Source organism: Mauremys mutica, chromosome 9 (assembly GCF_020497125.1).
Source record: "Mauremys mutica isolate MM-2020 ecotype Southern chromosome 9, ASM2049712v1, whole genome shotgun sequence".
NCBI lineage: Eukaryota > Metazoa > Chordata > Testudines > Geoemydidae > Mauremys > Mauremys mutica.
Genome location: NC_059080.1, coordinates 12,455,319 through 12,475,419, shown reverse-complemented (window position 1 = coordinate 12,475,419; position 20,101 = coordinate 12,455,319). Strand labels below are relative to the sequence as shown.

General features: G+C 45.7%; 1 protein-coding gene across 5 annotated transcripts in view; it reads left to right on the top strand.

Annotated features, from left to right (window-relative positions):
• Window positions 1–20,101, top strand: part of IL1RAPL2 (interleukin 1 receptor accessory protein like 2) — a 548,931-nt gene that overhangs the window by 3,948 nt on the left and 524,882 nt on the right. For all 5 annotated transcript variants that reach the window (XM_045029383.1, XM_045029380.1, XM_045029382.1 and 2 more), the window contains exon 2: window positions 18,789–18,890. In XM_045029383.1, the coding sequence (XP_044885318.1) occupies window positions 18,809–18,890 (82 nt within the window). In that variant the 5' untranslated portion in view covers window positions 18,789–18,808. The remainder of the gene's footprint in view (window positions 1–18,788; window positions 18,891–20,101) is intronic.

Below are 20,101 nucleotides of genomic sequence, written 5' to 3'. Positions count from 1 at the left end.
TATCCTGATTTCTCTGCTCCTCTGAGTCCCTCCCTGTCACCAGGCTGCAGCCTGAACCTAGCTCTCATTAAGGAGAAAGTGAGACTGTCATGTACAAATGAGCAAGCAGAGACCAACCCTACACTCCAAGTGAGATCCTTTCTAGCTGTTATTGGTGGTCTAAGCCAGCAGCTAAAGAACGCCTTTAAATAAGGGTGTGTGTGCGTGCGTGTGTGCGCGCGCGCCCCTTTAGCCTTCCTGGTCTATTTCCAGAAAGGCAGAGCAGGTAGCATGTGGAGACCTATCACTGTTCTTGTATGGTAACGTTGTTCTGATGTGTCTGGGCTTGCTCCTGCCGCTGCAGCACCTTGACTTCCTCAGAGCCTGGGAGCTAGTCTTGGTGACCAGGTAGCCACTGAGGGGGAGAACCTCCTGCATAGCCTCTGCTATACAACCCCCACCTCAGTATGCAGGTGGTAGAATCCCCCTTGGTGCACCAGAGGCTGGTGCCACCAGGATTGGAGACCTCCTGGATCACGATTGGGGGGGGGGGCTGGGGGAACCCTGTGGCACTCCGCTGGTGCATGGGGCTCTCTCTCCCTCATGTCCCCCATCACGGGCTTCAGGAGGTGAGGGCAGTCCTACTGCCCACCTCTTGCATTTTTCTTGAATGGATCCTGCAGAAGGGTGCTCCCCGCCTGCTCCTCAGCCCAGCCCTTGGGACCTTACCATTCAGCCTCTGTCCTGTGAGCCTCCCTGGTCCCCTGCCCCATGCACCATCTGAGTTGGCTGTGAGGCAGGGTCTGGTGGCTCCTCCCCTTCAGCTGGGGGCAGATTTGTAGATGTGGGTGGGCAGAAGCCCAGAACTTTAATTCTGCCTTGAAGGTGTGGGCTGTAAGTGAGCATAGATGAGGGTGAGCAGCCTCATTCTCCTTTGCCTTGAATCATGTGGAGTTACTTGCATTTGTGCAAAATGCTGCCCTTGTGATGGGCCCAGGGATGCATGATGCCAAACAGTAGTGCAGGGCTGGGCCCAAAGGTCTCTCTGGGTACAGTAAATCAAAGGAATCCAGGATTTTACCTGCAGTCTCTCCTCCTGCTGTCATTTGAAAATGGCTGTTATATTTCTCGTTCCCAAGACTCATCTCTGCTCCCACCCAAACCCCACATTTAAAATGGGATTGATTAGGTCCCACTCCTTCTGACTCTGCCCTAATGCTGGGTGGATGGGCTGTAATCTGAGATGGGCATTGGTAGGTGCACCAAGACTGATCTCTGGAAATTCATAGAATCCTAGAATATCAGGGTTGGAAGGGACCTCAGGAGGTCCCATCCCCTGCTCAAAGCAGGACCAATCCCCAACTAAATCATCCCAGCCAGTGATTTCTATTTCTATTGCACAGGGATTTCACTTTGTATTACACAGTTACTGCTGATGCTTTAGTGTGACTATTTGGTGGAACCATTTGGATTTTCACAGATTATTTGGTAACTTCGGAGGACCGTGACTTCACCAAACTGTTAGCAATTGGCACTTAGTGGGAGGAAGAAATCTGGCCGGTACATGTAACCAGGGCTGGATCCAGGGTTCTTGCCGCCCCAAGCTGTGCCCAAAAAAAAAAAAAAAAAAGCCACGATCTGCAGGAGCTCTACTGCTGCCGCTTCAGTCTTCAGTGGCAATTCGGCAGCTGGTCCTTCACTTTGAGAGGGATTGAGGGACCTGCCGCCAAATTGCCACCAAAGAGCCGGACATGCCGCCCCTCTCCGTTGGCCGCCCCAAACGCCTGCTGGCTGGGCTGGTGCCTGGAGCTGGCCCTGCATGTAACCTTCCTGAGGAACTCCTCCAACTAATTAGCTCTGGAGTGAAAGTGCTCCTTCATTTAAGTATTCCATCAATGCAAAAATATTGGCTCCTCTGACGCTGTAGTTGGCTGTTCAGCACAAACGCTTTGCTCTTGGGGGTTGGGTGTGGTGTCTGTGCATGCACACACTAGAAGTCTCCAGGTATATTCCAGTGAAAGCTTCCGGCAGCAGGTTATCTTATTGTGTGCAGCGGAACAAGAGCGGCTTGACTCTGCGCTGCGGCACTGTAGCTCTGAACAAGGGTCTTGGCAAGGCAGTGAACAAGGTTCCATCTCATCTGGGCTTAGAAATCCTGGTTTGAATGTGCCAATACTTGAGAGGGCGGGTGGGGGAAGCGGCACAAGGAACATCCCTCGTATATGAGGGGCAGTCGTACTCATAATGTAGAGTGCAGGCATTGTGCACCCATAAAAAGAAGCAAGAAGGAGTGGGTGAGGGTGGGGCGGTGGCACAAGAGCCAAAGAGGGTAAGGATAGTGCGGCTGCTGCAGCCCAGGCTGTCGGGGAAAGAATTTTAGCCAAGTCCCGTACGCTGCTTTAGCGTGGCCAGTGGTTTAATGCCAGGACATGGCTCTTTAGGAACGTCCACTCTGCAAGCAAAGGTGTGATTGGAGGTGTTAGAGGGCTTTCCCTTCACCCTCCTACTTCCCTGGGTCTTGTCACACAGACAGCGAGCAGCAAAAGACCAGAAGTCTGAAGTGCAGACAATTATTGGGGTTAATTTCCAGCAGGCATGATTCCAATTTTCCTACTTCCTGTTTGACCCCCGTTTATATAGTAATATTCTTAGCTATACCTTAACCAATCATTTTACTGATAGTTAACTAACCAATCCTAACATACTGTAACATAATTCTCTAACCAATTATATCATAGAATCTCAGGGTTGGAAGGGATCTCAGGAGGTCATCTAGTCCAACCCCCTGCTCAAAGCAGGACCAATCCCCAGACAGATTTTTACCCCAGTTCCCTAAATGGCCCCCTTAAGGATTGAATGCACAACCCTAGGTTTAGCAGGCCAATGCTCAAACCACTGAGCTATCCCTCACCCACTACCCTAATTAACTTACCCCTAGCAAAATTAATTATACAGCAGACACAGCAATTAAAGAACCAGACAGAGACCATACAGATTAACAATAGAAGAGTGGGGACCATAAAGACAAAACAATAAAGAAATGAAGGTTTCACAACCATTGATAAGTGAGTTCTTGCCAGACAAAGCTCTCAGACTAAGTTTTTTCTTTAAACATCGTAAGTTCTGTTTCTTTATCTGGAGGTGTTAGATTGGATTGCCTTCCTAGCAGCCTAAAATTACCTTATTTCAGTGTGACTGGTTGGGAAAGCGAGGTTGTGACCATCCGCTTCCCAGCTTATGACTGCCCCTTCTGCTTCTGTTTTTGCTCAGCCAAAGCACGGACTGGCATAATGAGAGAAGGCCCATACAGAGTCAGACTGCGATTTTTTTGATTCTTTGTTTTTATACCCCCCGTAACTAGCTAAGTGATAAGAATACACCTAAATTCTTAATGATAGGCCTTTACAGACAGGCCTGAATATCTATATTCTAACGATAGGTTCACCAGCCTTTGCTTTAATCTAGCAAGCATGGGTGGTAATAGTAGCGTAGACTTGGCAGCACAGGCTTCAGCATATGCTTGCAACCGGAGTACAAGCGTGCTGAGACCCTGGGGATTTGTACTATGGTTGCTAGCCTGGGCTGAAGCCTGAGCTGCCATGTCTATGCTGCTGCTGTTACTTGTGTTGGCTAGATGAAAGCTAGCCCAGGTATGCCTATCTGTGCTACAATCACTCCTTCACTTACAGTGTAGGCACACCCTTAGCCCTGGTCTACACTAGGGGTGGGGGGCTCGATCTAAGCTACGCAACTTCAGCTACATGAATAACGTGGCTGAAGTTGTCGTACTTAGATCGACTTCACCATGGTGAGTCGACTGCTGCTGCTCCCCCGTCAACTCCGCCTGCGCCTCTCGTCGAGCTGGAGTACAGGAGTCAACGGGAGTGCGCTCGGGGTCAATTTATTGCGTCTAGACTAGACATGATAAATCGATTTCCCCCACTGGATCGATTGCTGCCCTCTGATCCGGCAGGTAGTGTAGACATACCCTTAGTCTGATTCCAGCAAGCTACTGGGTGAATCTTCTTCTTTCCTGACGCTCATGCAAGTGCTTGTGACAGCTCCAGTAAAAATTCCAGCCTAAAATGCCCAATGACCTAAAGAAAGTGGGATCAGATCCAGGGACAGCCCTGTAGGAACATCCTTTTGCCTGTGCCCTTGAGAAGAGCTTAGGTACATCTGGCCCAAATGGAGCATATTGTTGCTAAACCCCCTTTTCTCCTCCATGTCTATTTGCTGGTGCATGTCACATGTGGACATAGAAAAGGTGGTTCACGAACAATACAGTCTGTTCAGGGAAGACTTAGCTAAACCCGTCCTGAGTACAAAACTCCATGTGAACAGCACATAATTACTGCTGAGCTGGGCATTACTGAGTGTAGTACAAATAGAGCATCTATAATGTATGGGATTTACTCACACTCTAGTACATTTGAGCTCTGAGTAATTTCACTTCAAACTGAAGCTGAAATTTGAAAATATCAAGGGATGCTAAATCATGAACTGCTATAAAACAGGCTTTAAGAGCAACCATACCCGGTATTGTTTCTAAGCCCTCCTCGGACACTGTGACTTTACATTAAGCTGTTTATCAGGAAGTCTTTTGTAGAGCTGTGAAGGAAAGTAAGCCTGTGAATTGTCTGTACCGTGATACAAGGAAGCAGTTGGATGGCACTTGCTTTTCAGGCTGGTCCATTTAAAAAATAGACTGTCACTTTCTTTAAGAACTGACTGAGAAATCCTGGCCCCATTGAAATTGATGGAAATCTTTTCTTTGACCCCAGTGGTGTCAGGGATTCACCTCCAGTGTTTTACTAAGCATTGATTGCCACAGGTGAAATGTCCACAGAAGTCTCTGGAGGCCTTGTTTGCATCAAGACCAAGGGCCAGGTTATATTTTTCTGTGGCAACGTCAATGAGAGGGAGATGGGGGAAACTCTCTTGTGATGGTATTTCCTGATATTCCTCCCTTCAGGGGAGAGGGCAGTTTGGGGGCTGTGAAGGAGACTAGAGGGACGTGTTCCTCCAAGGCACGTGTAGGGGACTCTGCATGCGGCGGGCCTGGAGGCTGGTCGGAATCTTTTTGACAAATTGTTTAATTGAAATATGTTGTCTCATTAAAAATGAAATGTTTCATGGAGACGCATCGATTTCAACAGTTTTCATTTGGAAGGATTCTGGAGACACCCTGTCCCTCTCTCAACTGGGAGGTAAGAGATTGGCCGTGGATGTGGAAGATTCTGTTCCAGACCAGAGACTTGACCCTGGATTTGTCCCTTTAATGTGAAAATTCTGCTCCCTTTTGTTTCTGAAATTCTAGCAGAGAGAACATTAGGCCATGGGTAGGATTTTCAAAAGTGCTTGGCGTGGGCCTACCTCTGCTCCTGTTGAAGTTGATGGCTTCAGTGGCTCACTGGCTTCAAGGGGACCAAGCTAGGCCAAAGCTGTGGGCTTTCAAAAAGGCCAGGCCATGAAAACACTAAAGTCTAAGACCGCTTATCTGGATACCTTTTCTTTCTCTCCTGCCTCCCACGAAGTCACACAGACAGTCATCTTGAGCAGAACTCCTCTGCTCCTGTAGGGGGAGATAGGCTAGTATGAGTGCAGCATATAGCCCATAGGTGGCTCTTGGGGCGTAGGAAGTCCATTTTTCTAGGATGATTCTCCAAGAGCTTGTCTACATTAAACAGTCTTGCTGTTTCACCTATCCCGCCCCCGCCCCGGTGAATGCAGTTATACTGGTAATTTCTATTCTGAAATAAGATATACCAGTATGAGGTGACTTTATCCAGTGTAACTACCTCCACACTAGGGCTTCTTACCAGTCTAGTTATATGGTATAAGTCACATCCCCAAACTGACATAGTTATACCAGGAACTCTTCTAATGTAAACTAGCTCTTAGCCACACCATGTTGAGGGTGAGACTAGTTTCTAAATACCTTTGACCTGCCAAGCAGTTAAATCCCATAAGTGGTCTTAAAATCTCTGGGTCTGAAAATCCTCCTTTTACGTTGCTTACAGTATTTCATGTTGCCTGAGGTACTGTATTGATTAAGCCACATTTTGCAGCAGCAAATGTATGTAGAATATGAATAGCTTCCACTCTGAACACAAAGCTGTAAATTAATAGGTGCGTTTTGTTGACCTAGTAAACCAGGAGTGCTTGACGTATAAACATAATGTTCCTCCCACAATCTCATACTTCAGTTTGAATGTCTATAAAATGGTTGGGGTCAAATTTAAAAGCGGTGACACAGGACGAGCACGTCTCTAACTTGTGACAGCTGGGGAAAAGGGTTACAGTTTGCTGGAAAATTAAATGAATACATGACAGAACAGTAGTTCTTTATGGAGCTCAGTGGAGTCTAATCAATGTCACAGCCATTGGAAGTGATTAATATGTCCCCCACTACCACCCCAATTAGCTGCTTTTCTGCAGCTTCAAGTGCTACAGGGTCTGGAAGCAAGTGGAGAAGAGCAGAACTGGGGAGCGAGGAGTTGAATTCGGAGACCTAAATGCCATAATGGCAAACTTTGATCACATTTTAATTTCTTACTGAAGTGAATGGAGCCTGATCTGTATGATGAGCTCTCAGCACTGTGTCTAGTTGCAACACAAGGTGGGTTGGTTTCTTTTATTAGTTTTGCTGACATGTTCAGAAGAACTGCTAAGGGCTATTGCCTGAGACTTTCCTAAGATATTCTAGCAAGGGCCTATAATGGGCAGACATGTTAACATTAGTATTGTCATGCCAGGAACACTGAAGTCCTTAAGTATTGGGAGTGTTAATCTTTTTTCATGATTTTCAGTCATTGCTGAAAATGCAGACTGTAATAGACAGCCATCAAGTCACAACACTGTCCCATCAACACCCTCAGGGCTTTCCTTGTGGAGTATAATCCAACAGTTTTGCTCATCCTGTAGGTTTTTATTGTTGATGCTTTAGGATGACTAAAACCACATCTACTCTTTGCAGTTGCGCGGCTGTTCTTATTACCTGGGTTCTTAAAAGCATCAAGGCACAATCCAGCAAGCCCTGGCTCACGTGAATAGCCCTTGTTCCTATGAGGAGCCCTCCTAAAGCCAAAGGAGTTATTTGCTTGAGTTAGGGCCTGCAGGACTGGACAGCATTCCCTCAAACCTCTCTCAACTAGGAATGCACTTGTTTCATAACAAACCCCTGGGGGCAGTTGGGTAAAGGAATCTCTCTGCCTAACTCCTTCCTGCTCCCTTATTTTGCTTCTTCCCTTCCCCCATCGCTCTTCTTTCATAAAGTGTCATGCACAATATCCCTTTGGTCTGAAGATCAGCATCGTTCTGCAAAGGAGTCATTAGCATGTGACCAGTGTGTCCACCCGCTCTTCTCAGAACCCGGGGCATGATCCAAAGCCCATGCGAGTCAATGGAAAGACCAATGGCATGAATGGACTCTGAATCAGGCACTAGGAGGACGACCTTCAAGATACAAGAGCTACCCTAGCTTTGATCATTTCCGAAGAGCTACTTAAGCAGTTATGCTGCCTTAGATGCATGTCTTCCCAGCTGATTTTTTTTTTTAAAGGGGTTTTTGCAACACTGGTAGTTGGCAAGCTGCTTTCAAACATGGCAACTGTCTCCCTTCTTTCCCCCACCCCTCCAGTTAAAATCCAAATTAGCTTTTGTTCAGGTCTCTGAAAATTCATAGGCCAGGCCTCAACCCACGTTGATAGAGTAAAATGTGTCTTATTGTTCCTCTTTGCTTCAGAAAGGCTTCCCCTCTCCAAATGTGAGGAAGAAACACTAAAAGATATCAAGGGAGCATTCGGGGTGGCAGCAACAAACATTAGCTCAGCAAACTACAGTGCTATTCATTTGCAACGATTCACACTAGCCATGGAGAAGTGACACGTTCCTTAGCTGATTGCTAATCCCCGGAGTCGTCCTGTGTGAATAATTATTAATCTTACCACAGATTTCAAATGCAAATTGAGTGGCAGAGGCAGGAAGTACAATGCACTGCAAATCTTTCTGTACTTCATCCTTAGCTAAAGGGGCACAATGCGGAAGTGGAGTCACTCAGGGCTTGTAGTGTTCCTCAAGGTAGAGAAGAGACGGGACTTAGCTATAACGAATATAAGAGGTGACTTCTCATAAGGCTGCTGAATACAGATGGACACTAATTCTCATTGGTGTGCTACTCCAATAGGGCTTGATTCTGCCAGATGCTGATTCTGATCCAGCAAACTACTTAAGCATGTGCTTAATATTAAGCACGTGAGCAATTGCATGCTTGGGGCTGGCGTGCTCAGCACTTAGTCAGTATGAGCTCAATCCTGCCATCCCAGCCTCTGCTACCATCCTAGTGTCACCTAACAGAGAGGCCCCAGGAACAGACTTAGGTGCCCTGATCCTATAGTCTTGGCACACTCAAAACACCTACGGAAATCTCATCTATTCTACATAGGCTTTTCTACTGCCCTAAGGAACATCAATTTAATGTAAAAAAACAAACAAAAATAAATGTGAATCCTGACTTGTACATGGGGTTTCATGCTTCCTGGTGTGTTCATACAAGTAAGTAGCCATGTTCTGAAAGAGGCATGAGCTGTATTTCACACCGATGTCACATGTGGTAGGTTAAGGGATGGGAGATCCTAGAGAGCTGTCATGGTCTATTTTTAGTGTTCCGGAGAAATGGTTTAAATTTGACCTTTGCTGTTAAATTTTATGCCTGAGGTAAATTAGAAATGTTAACAGCACTTGTTCCTATATAGGAACACAGTTATGACTACATTGTCTCATTCAATTCATTTTATTTTTTAAAGACACTTACAGTGTAACTAAGGTAAAGAACCTCTTCAGGCTGTCACAAACCACAGCTCTAGTCATGGACAAGCAGCAGCCTTTTAATGGCAGCATGATTAATTGCAAGACAAATATCGAGTGTAGGGTCAGGGCCAGCATTGCTCAAGAGTTAAAAATCCAAGTGAATGTGGTGAGACTGATTGTGTGGGGGGTGTAACTCTTCTCCTGTGGTGGAAGAACTGGGCCTGAAGCATCCATGAATTGTATTCATGAATCCTGAGGGCAGGGGAATTGGAAAGAATCCATCTGGGCTGAGAAATGGAGTCTTGAGCTGAGGTTTTCTAACATGATTTTGGGCGCCCAGGGGCTCTAATTTTTCAGAAAATGCTGAGCAAACCGGTCTCAAAATGGGCATTCAACATAAACACATCTTGGCCTTGAGCTAGCGGGGACTCCTAACTTTTAACTAGTGAAGGACATTCACACAGCAGGCAGAGGAGAGTGTTAGGAAGGTAGGAGTGGGTGGGATGTGTGTGTGTGGTGAGAGTAGAGGCAGGGTTGGAGGAGATTGAGAGGTGGATATTAAAAAGGTCCCCCCCGTAAGGTTACATCCTGCTGTTCCTATTAATCTCTTACTAGTATGAAACTCCCCCTGAGGTCAATGCCTGTTGGCACTGAATGACTCTCTCACCCATCCTCACTTAAAATGAACTTTGGCTCTCAGATGACCTTATCTGTCCAGATCTCTGAGGCTGGAAGTGGGTGGAGAGAAATAGACTATTCTGTGAATGAGCAGACATGCGGTAAGGGGTGGAGGAAGATGGTGTGTCACAGAAACAGGAAAATGGATAGGGATGTTCTGGGAAGTGCTAGGAGAGGCAAGTCTAAGGATGCTGTGTTAGGCACATGGTATTTCACAGAAGCTACTTGAGCCTCTGTTTCCAGCTGAGCTGAGCAGTTGTCAAGTATAAAGAGGGGCTTGGTGAAGGCACTGCAGAGAGAGCTTTAGAAACCAGCATGAAAGTTGGGATGACCCTCTTCCTGCCTGGAAGACTGAAGAGGTAGCCTATGGAAAGTCTGGTGCTAAAAACCACGTAGGCAGAGCTTCCAGGTAGGCAGCATTACCATTTCTGTGATGTGGTGGTCCCTTCACACATGGTATGAAAGGGTTGTTATGGGCTTAAGAGATCAATTAACCTGCCTGCTTCCACCTGGAGGTGGGGCTGGACTGATTAGAAATGAAGCCCAGCTGGGGGAGAGCAGGGCTAGCTGCTTTTCCATAAGAGCTGGGTGAGCCGAGTCAGGGGAAGCAAAACCTGGGAGAGGGTCTGGTAAGTAGCCTGAGAAGGAGGAAGCAGAGCAGACAGGCTACTCCAGGGGTGAGCTGCCAACCTGACTGGTGACTTGAGGAGCTGTAACCTGTCTGAGTCCTGAGCGAGGGGAGGAGCATGCCAGTCTCTGGACAGTGGGGATGTTGAAGGAGGGGAGCCTGAGACAAGCGTGGGGACAAACTGTAGTAAATGAGGGGCTCTTGTGAGGAAGAGGCAGCCAGCTTTGCCTAGCCAGGCTGAAATTTGGGTCTGTGTGTGTGTATATTTTCATTGGACTTCAATAAAGGACATGAAGCTCCCAGAAGGGGTTAGATGCTGTAAAGTGATGTGCCTGGAGGGCTAGCTCCCTCCTATGGCTGGAGTGAGCCCAAAGAAGGTGGGAGAAACTGAGGTGCTGCAATAGGAGGGGGCATGCTGGGGTGTGTTTGCCGCAGGTACCGAGTGCAGTATTCTGGTAATAGAGGGCGTTTTATGATGTTTCATTTTTTTTTAAATTTTTTTGTTTGCCTTTTAAAGGAATAAGAGCTACTAGCTAGAGTCTTCAAAGGTAGTTAAGTGACTAGTGGGAAGGCATGGTGAAGAACAGAGATGGCCCTGCATGAAGTCTGAAAATTTGGAATTTGTGGAAGCTTGGGTCTAGGTCTTTGTCTGAACTCTGTGGCTTGCACCCACCCTTCATCAGTTTTCATGCCTGAGAGCTGAAATTCTAGGTGCAAAATTCTGCTCTCTGTGATGCAGGAGCAGCCGCAACCAGGTTGGTTGGGTTGCCCTGGTATAACCGAGAGCAGAACTAGACTCAAGTTGTTTGCTTTCAAGTAAAGGTCAATTCAGAATCCACAAGGAAGGGGAAAAAATAAACTAGCATTAGAGAAACACGTTTGCTTGATACGTGTGCCGAAGAGTTCTCTGCGAAAAAGGGCCTAATCTGCTCCAGGATCCAGCCCAATACCAATGCGTGAGGCCTGTTGCAATACACTTACTTTGAAATAACACTTGCATGGACCAATGGCTCAGTGCTGAGATTGTTTGTTTGTTTTCTCAAACCCTCAGTGATTTCATGGAGGACATGCTCAGCCAGCACTATGCAAGATCACAGAATTAAGGGGCTGTAAAGCTTTTGCTTCCCATCTCCAAATCCCTACTCCTGGCCTTTAAAAGTGTCCTTGAAAGATTTGCACCATGCCCTTGAAATGGATCAAGTTCTGCATGTAGAGCCAGAACGACACCCAGAGCACTGACATGATGTGTTCTTGCCTGCTTGTGTTACCAAGTAATCACTGCCACTATTACGCCATTGTAGTGATTCTTTATCCTGTAACTCTGCATTATTGTTGTAGTCACTGCATGCTTGCAAGTAGCACACTCCTAGAGCCACAAGCCATCTTGGTTCTAGTTTTAGCCTTAAATGTTCCCGGCTGGAAAAAGAATCCGAGTTTGTCGGATAATAACTTAGTCGAGAGACTGAGCCCAGTGCAGCAATGGTGACGTGGATCTTCAAATACAGATGTACGAAAGCCGAATCCAAACTGTGCTATGGAATTAGTCCTGTGGTATTTAGAGGACTTGAGAGGCTGGTGAAGAGGTTAAAGATGCACACTGAATTAGGCAAAAATGAAATCTTATTCAGTGTTCATGGAGCAACAGAACAAAGAGCCCTGCATGACTCCTACCAAGGAGAGCTGAAGATCTGCGATTTTAAATTAGCACACATACTGTGTCGGTGTGTGGTGGCTTTTTGTGTGCTCTCTTCTCTTCTCCCACTCCCCCAACCTTGCTGGTAAGGCTCAGGTGTATATAAAGAGAGGCCTGTGGTCTGCAGTCCATTATAGAAGATAGTGTGACACAGGAAATCAGCAATAAGAGAGAGGCAGCTCAAAGTTTGAGCTAGGAAAAGGAGAGGAGCAGGCTGATAGAAAAATCCTCATTAAAATTAAAAGTAGGAAAATAACATCAAAAGAAATGGAACATAAAACACTATGTAGAGTACTAGCAAAAAGACAAAAGAATTAGTGTTGCCAGTTCACGCTTTGTGTGAAGAAACAGTAATTTATTTCCCTGAGACTTCTGAGCAACAGAACCTGACAAATGGAGACTGCCAAAGAGGTGGGGTTTTGTTTTAATGAGCACCTTCTACATCTCAACGACTGTGGAGAAACCAGAGTCCATAGAGCCCTGTGGAGCATCGGCAAATCACACTTTGCATCTGAAAAGCAAACTACAAAGAGTGGAGTTACTAATATTGTTTTAAAAATTGCATTTTTGTACAAAGATGAGAACAAAACTTAATTTTATGGAAAAACAAGGATGTGGAGCCCAGTATAGACAGACAACAGTGTAGGCATCTGCACAGAATATTAATTGCCTATCCCTGTTTAAAATACTTCTCCCGGTCATTTCTCGGGGGATCTTTTTCAATCCTGGAAGTTGTTGGAGCTGGGGAGAAGGAACTCAAAGAAAAGAGAATATTTCACCAGCCTGTGTTTCGAAGGGGGGAGGGGAGTTAGAAGAGCTGACAGAGCATTTCACTGCAGAGGAGGGGGTGTAGGCTGACTGAGCAGAATATCAGATTTGAGATTTTTGTCAGGGGAATGGGTGGTATTTATGCTGCACTGCAGCTTGGTTCTCCTGGACTTGCTCATAGCTTACAACTCTGAATTGGACAGCTGCCTGAAATCTGTGGTCTGCTCCAGCGCATGGTATTGGGGCGAGGAGAAATTGTTCTATACTGACTTAATCGAGAAGAGGGAGGCAGGTTTGCCCGTCTCCTCTAACCACACTGAATAATGTGAACATTTCTGATGGCAACAACCCCCCACCTTGCCAGGTGGTGGAGTCTCAGCCAAAAGGGCCAGGTTCAAACTATCTAGGGGTTCCTTCAGATAACTTTTGTCTCTAGTCCCCACCCAGAAATCTGGGGGAAAACTAAATATCCTCTTGGGAATCCGTGGTAGCTGATACCTCCCCGCTCACAAGCTCTGAGTCAGTGCATGAAACAAAGACAATTATCTGGGGAGGAGGGGGGAAAAAGTGGACACAGAATAAACTTGGGAAAGCCAATAATCAACGGTGTATGTATTAAGACTCCCAACCCCCGGGTGTCTTGGCAAAAGTCTTAAACTCAGTCCTCCGCTCACGGGAAGAGCATCCAATCAAGGAGTGTGCTCCTGAAATAGCCACTTTCCTTCTCTGCTGTACCCCCACTTTGTTATCTGGACTAGCAGCGTTCAGGCAGGTCCCTCTCCAGCCTGTAAGGGAAGAGCTGCCTGGCCTGCTCTGGAGGATCCACCACTTAACCTTGTGGTAGTGATGGGAGGTCCTCACTGGAGTTCTTCAGTTGTGCTGCTGTCCTCTGTGGCTTCAGCAAAAGCTGCCTCAGACTTCGCGGCTGCCCCTGCGCCATCAGCCACCTCTTGACAAAAGCTTCCTTTTCATAATGCCTTCAGAGAGGGACAGTGGCGTATCGGACCTCGGACAGGGTCACCAGGAATGTACTCCCACTAGAGATAGGTCCCCTGCTGTCTACCTTTGTCCAGGCTCTGCTGCCCAGCCATGCCAGATGGCGGTTTTGACTCCTCACCCCAGGTATGCCTGGTGCAGTTCTCATGTACTTTCGTTACCTGACTGAGATAACAGCATTTAATTACCCCCCCAAACTTAGCTGCATGTTGATTAACATGCCGCCAAACTGTATCAGAACCCAAATGCAAATACAGCCTGGCCTATTCAATCATTTTCTTCCCTTATGGAGCCTCTATCCACCTGTTCTTCCCCCTCTTCACCAACAGGTGTCATTAGTGAGCTCCCTTCTCTCTAGGCCACTTGGCTTGCACAAAACATGAATGATATTTGGAGTAATTAAAATCAACAAGCTGGATCCCTTTGTCCCTTCCCCTGTGTACAGCACTGCACTCCTGGTGCTACAAACAGAACTTACGGCTACTGCAGGGTTGAAGTGACAGGGGACCTAGCCTAATCTTGACGTTTGTGGTGATTGCAATAACAGGTCCGGCAATGTATGCCCAGAGCATTACCCTCCCTCCCGGTACAATGCCAAAACTTAATTGCAGCATTGGCAAGCAAATCCAGAGTTGCAGTATGTGTGGGGTTGGGTAGGAGCAGCACTGAGGTGCATTACATTGTGATCATCTGTCGTGTGTTGAATTTGTGGAGGGCAGAAGCCCATTCCTTGTGATGTGTGCCCATTAGGTTATGGCTAAGCGGTGCCCTGTAACTTGGTATTCCTGTGCTCATGGAATAAATCAGGTGAAATCCACAAGAAGTATTGAATCCCAAGGCTGAATTTCCACTTTTCTTTCTGTAAATGTCCAGGGAAATCCTGCCACATATCCATATCCTTTCCCTCTCTGCATGGATCAGTGGCTCCCCTTGATTAAAGGGAAGTCAAACAAGAAACAACTGGAATCTTGATTCTTTTTTCCACCAGGGTTGACTTGGATAGAAATAAACTTTATCTTTTTATTATGGGGAAATTACATTGAACTTTAATTGGCTTGTCATAGCTAATATTTCTGCAAATTAACACAACCCAGTCAAGGCTTATCTCTCTCTTCTCTTCACCTCCCCTCCCCCATGAATCCTACAAGGAAGAAATCTTTAAAACTGGTCCCTATGTTGCACTAAAGGGGATCCTGGCAGATACAACAATCTAAATCTTCCCACAAACAGTTTAGTCACACTTGGAGGACTTAACACTCTGGAAACATGGGAACCCCACCAGTGCAAATGAGATGCAAATGCAACCAGTGGGTTTTCCTTTCACATTGTCATAACCCACAGACCTTTGAACCTGGGTCCCCAGGGATTCCAGGAGCAGCCATGCTGCAACCGTCCACCTGGCAGCCTGCTGACAATAGCTGACCCAGGACCAGCCCCAGTGTGAGGCTCCTCCCCTGACATCCCATTGGCAGAGTTCCAGAGCAGCTGATTGGCCTTTTGGCCCTACTTAAGCCAGCAACAGGAAGCTGTCTGAACAACTGGTATCTGCTCAGTTCTGGACTGTGTGCCTTCTGGCTCTAGCTCCACCGGCCTCACTTGGCTCCTGATCCTTGGTTTGTCTCTTGCCTCTGACTTGTGGTTCTGATCTCCAGTTTCTCTCCTGCTTCTGACCTCCCAGTATCCCAATCCAGCTGACTCCTGACTGAGGACTACAGCTCTGACCATTAAGTCTGGCTACCCATGATCTGGCCCCGACACGTCTTCTATCTGGGGAAAGGGGGTGTCCAGGCACATACCTCTCTTATGCAATTCACATGTGCATCTTAGAGAGAGGACTGGGGAGTTAAATGTCCACATTTTCTCTTTAATGTTTTAAATGTCTTGATTTCTTTCTGCTCTAGATCCTCCGCTGATGTAGCGGCAAAGAGCCCTGTGGCACCTTATAGACTAACAGACGTTTTGGAGCATGAGCTTTCGTGGGTGAATACCCACTTCGTCGGATGCATCAGTGTAAATTGATGTAAACTGATGTAAATTGTCATAGCTCCATTGACTTCAATGACCACTTATACCAACTGAGGATGTGCTCCATTCTGTGAATGGTCAGACCCCACATCCTGCCTTCCATGAGGTATATGTGCGGCCACTGGAATAATGTCTGACACTTACCCCTTGCCTGGGGTTTGCCTTCATAGTTAAATACTAAAAGGTACATCCCAACCTAAAACAGTTCCTGATCTTGATGTTTTCCTGAGGGGGGAGGAGGGGAGTCTCCCTTTCTGTCTCTGCCCTTAGTTCCTTCATTCCCCTTTAGAGATACTGTGCCTTGGAATGTGGCCAGTGGTGAACTGAAGCCGGTTTGCGCAAACCGGTTAAATTTTGAAGCAGTTTTAGAACCGGTTGTTAACCCGCTTCCCTGCGAGAGGGCGCTGCGGCTTTGATGGGCTCTGGCCAGGGCTGGTGCAAGGATGTTTCGCGCCCTAGGCGAAACTTCCACCTTGCGCCCTCCCCTGTCCCCGAGCCCCCGCCCTGAAATGCCCTCCCCCCGTAGCAGCTCCCCCCTCCACCCTGAAGTGCCATCCCCCCGCGGCAGCTCTCCCCTGCTCCGCACACGAGCACCCAGAGCACGCTGTCGCTGCTTCACTTCTCCCACCTCCCAGGCTTGCGGCGCCTAAGCTGATTGGCGCCACAAGCCTGGGAGGTGGGAGAAGTGAAGCAGCTCACCCCTGCCCCGCCGCCTCCTCCTCCCCGAGCAAGCCATTGGTGCTGCAAGCCTGGGAGGTGGGAGAAGTGAAGCAGCAATCAGCTTAGGCGCCGCAAGCCTGGGAGGCAGGAGGAGTGAAGCGGCCACTGCGTGCTCAGGGAGGAGGCCAGGCAGGGGTGAGCTGGGGCGGGAAGTTCCCCTGCATGCCCTTCCCCCCCCCCCCTTTACTTGCTGCAGGCAGCCCTCCCCGCTCCCTCCGCCTAAATGCCGGTGACGACTGGGGCGGCCTGAAGATCCGGCTGGAAAATGGCGCCCCCCCCAAATCCTAGCGCCCTAGGCAACCGCCTAGGTTGCCTAAATGGTTGCATTGGCCCTGCTGATTCTGCCACAACAGCCTCAAAAGTGGTGGGACTTAAAGGAATGACCTAAATCTACCCTCTGGGCTTTCAGTCTCTTTGGGTAGACAGACCAATTGGGGAAACCACTACAGTGGTTGAAATCCTAGTCCCACTGAAGCCAATGGCAAAATCCTGTCCCTATTGAAATCAGTTGGCAAAATTCCCATTATCTCTAGCATGAATAATATAGTAGTAAGTAGAATTTGCTTTGGTTTTTATAGTCTGTTTGCTGCAGAGTAGTTAGTTTAAAAAAAAAAATCCAGTGTGAAACAAGGACCTGAGAATTACCTACCTCTGCTGTAATAACTGAAGAGAGCAAAGTGGAGAAAGCAATTTGCAAAGCTACACTTGAAAGTCATTCTAGCATAACATCATCATTGCAATTAGCCATCAAAAGATTTGTTCCATTACATTTTTTTTAACTGTCTCGTCAAGATGGCTCTACTTGTATCAGGATTTGGTACTCCAAGGGGAGGTTAAGAAAAAATGAATACTAATTCTTTCATTAACCATCGTGAGACAGCCTTCACGTCTCATAATTCTTCACATAGCCTTTTGGTCCTCTAACACGGTAACCCTGGGGAATCGAAAGGCATAAAGTGCTCAAGGAAAGGTAGAATTCGGGAGAAAGAAGCACTGCATATTTATAGCTATAGTACTGTAACCAGGGGTGGGGAGAGGATAGAGTCTTAAAAGGAAGTGGTACTTTTGAAATAATAGAATAGCAGCATAATTGCCATCATACAAGAGATTATCCATGGGCCCTTACGCTTTCTTCACATGACGGTTAGGCTGGTAGTAAAATTAGAAGGGGGAAAAGACATAATGTAATAAACGCAAATTAAAATATGATTTCCAGAAAATCACACGCTTTTGATATCTTATTATTTAAAAGAACTTTCAGATCTCTGTGCAATAATTCACTGGTCCTCTAGTTGTGGATGCTTCTGAAGAGATGGGGGCTATCCAGCGGAATATTTTATTTCTCTGTGTGAACTTAAATATTTATTTCCTTTGCCTTTAGCTTGATGGTTTCACATATTACTGTGCTTAAAAAAATAATTGCCGCTGTGAAATGTCATTCTGGTGTAAGGAGTTGAGTATTGATTCTTTTAATGCCTAAACATTCCTAATACGGATGATCTAACTAGTGTGTGTTTTTGCTGAGAATAAAAGGCCTGATCCAAACCCTATTGAAGTCAATGGGGGTCTTTGATAAAATTATGGCTTTCTAGGGTCCTGATTCATGTTTCTCTTTAAGCATGTGAATCAGTGGAACTACATGTGCTTAAAGCTAATCCCATGTTTAAGAGCTGTTGCTGGTTTAGAATTTAATATAGCTATTTTTTTATATACACATAAGGGACTGAATTCTACTCTACTGTGTTGTATATTTGCAACTGCACTTTCTTGAGCGACTTTGATAAATGAAAGTGGAACTTGCTCCAATAACTATAAAAATTAAAACTGCAGATTTTAAACTTGATTTCTCTCCTTTCTAAACTAGGTAATATAAAGCTGACAGTAAAATTCTCAGGAAAGACTAATTTTATCTCTCTAATAAGAACCTTGAGACTTGTGTTCACTGACTTCTAAATTTCATTCACCCCTCTTTAGTTCATTTTATAGGTGACATCTCGGAAATAATAATAATTCATTGCAACAGCTCTTGCACTGTTACCAGTGGGGAAATAAGGTTTCTAAGAGAAATTATGCAAAGAACTGTTCTTAGATCTTGTCATGTAATGTGGGAGATCAAAGTATTTTAGAAGATATCTTTTCTTTGTAGGAGACAACGCTGACTGTGGCCATCAGAATCTCCTGGCTAGAACAGACAAAAATCTAATTGCTCTAATACACCTGTACTATATCAAATAAATAGTTTTAACTGTTTCTAAAGGGGGGGGGAGTTTCTAAGTGTCATTTTAAAAACTTTTGTCTGATACTCAGATAAATTATTCATTTTGAAACGTTGTTTTCCTAGCTCTGCATAACGCCCCCTGCTGCCCCCTAGATGTCCCTATATTAAGCCGTTGCCCCATAATGGTTCTTTGAGAAATGTTCAACTCTAGCTGTTGCTTTGTTGTAGCAAAGAGTTGTGATTCAGACTTCCTGCTCTGTTTTGCATTTCAGCTGTCAACAGAAGTGGAAAGATGAAGCCTCTCGTTCTCTTGGTTCTTGTGATCTGTACAGTTGTCGGCACAAATTTGAAGTTGGTATCAAAGAGAAATTCTGGTAAGTCTCAGAAAAATGTGATCGTTGTTTGATATTTAACAAAGTCTGGCTTTGGTGATCAGGCCATAGGCCCAGTTTTTGTTCTGCATGCATAATCCCTGTTGATTAATTATTTAAGAAGGGTGATATCCAACACAAACTGCCTGCTACCTGTGCAACAGGCTAAACGTTGCATCCATGGAATTTCTGTTGGTGTGTTCATTGTATTGAAATATAATGAAATTAAGCCTGAAGTGATTTACCACAAAAAATGCTGATCTGTCTAGCTTATGAGTATTTTACGGTTGGTCTTATTTGTTTTACAACGGCCCGATTTCTCAATTACACTAAGGTGCTCACATGTTCTTATGGAAGTATAAAAGGATCTTAAAACTCAATATGAATTTACATCCACTTTCAGGACCCTTTACATGCTGGGTGGTGTCAAGGGGCCTATCTGCAAATAAGAATTGGGCTCAGTCTTTTTTTAGACATTTTATAAAGTATCTTATGTTGTGTCTAGGCCAGCTATCATCTAGCTTGAAAGAAGAGACCATCTAACCCGTAGAATTGGCACTGGCACCAAAAGTAACTTCTTGTCCAGAGGGTTATTTTTACCCAGTGTTTAAAGATGTGACCTGAACCTGCTCTCCTTTCTCAAGCTAAACTCTGACCTCAGAGGGATTCATGTCTGAGGAGGAAGAGCAGGATTAGGCCTCAAGATCTTGCATACAGCTGTGAATCTTCTGAGATCATAGTAAGTAGGTATGGGATAAAATTGAGCACGTTGTTGAATGTGTGGTATATGCCTTAGTTGGTTGATTGTGTCTAAGCTACTTTTTTGTGGTGATTGCGTGCCACAGGTGTGAACTTAAGGGTTCTTAATGAACTGTCTGCCCTCAGTCTTTCAGCTAAAGTATTTAGCCAAAAAGTCATGTGTAAAAACAAATGATTTGGCTGGTGTCTGTTGATTTTATTTTTTGTCAGTTCAGTTTCTACATTTCCCAGTGAGAAAGGTATGTTTAATTTCTCATTATGGACTTGCACACATTTCTAGAGAGAAAGTGGTTAAGTCCATTATTTAAAAATAGACATTTTAAAACAGTACCTTCTCTCTGGGATTTAGGCCAAATAAAATGTAACTCTTTCATTTAGTAAAACTATCTTATTGTCTTGAATTATTAGTACATCAAGGGCCAGATCCCACTTCCCTTAGGCCGGCACTCTTGCTG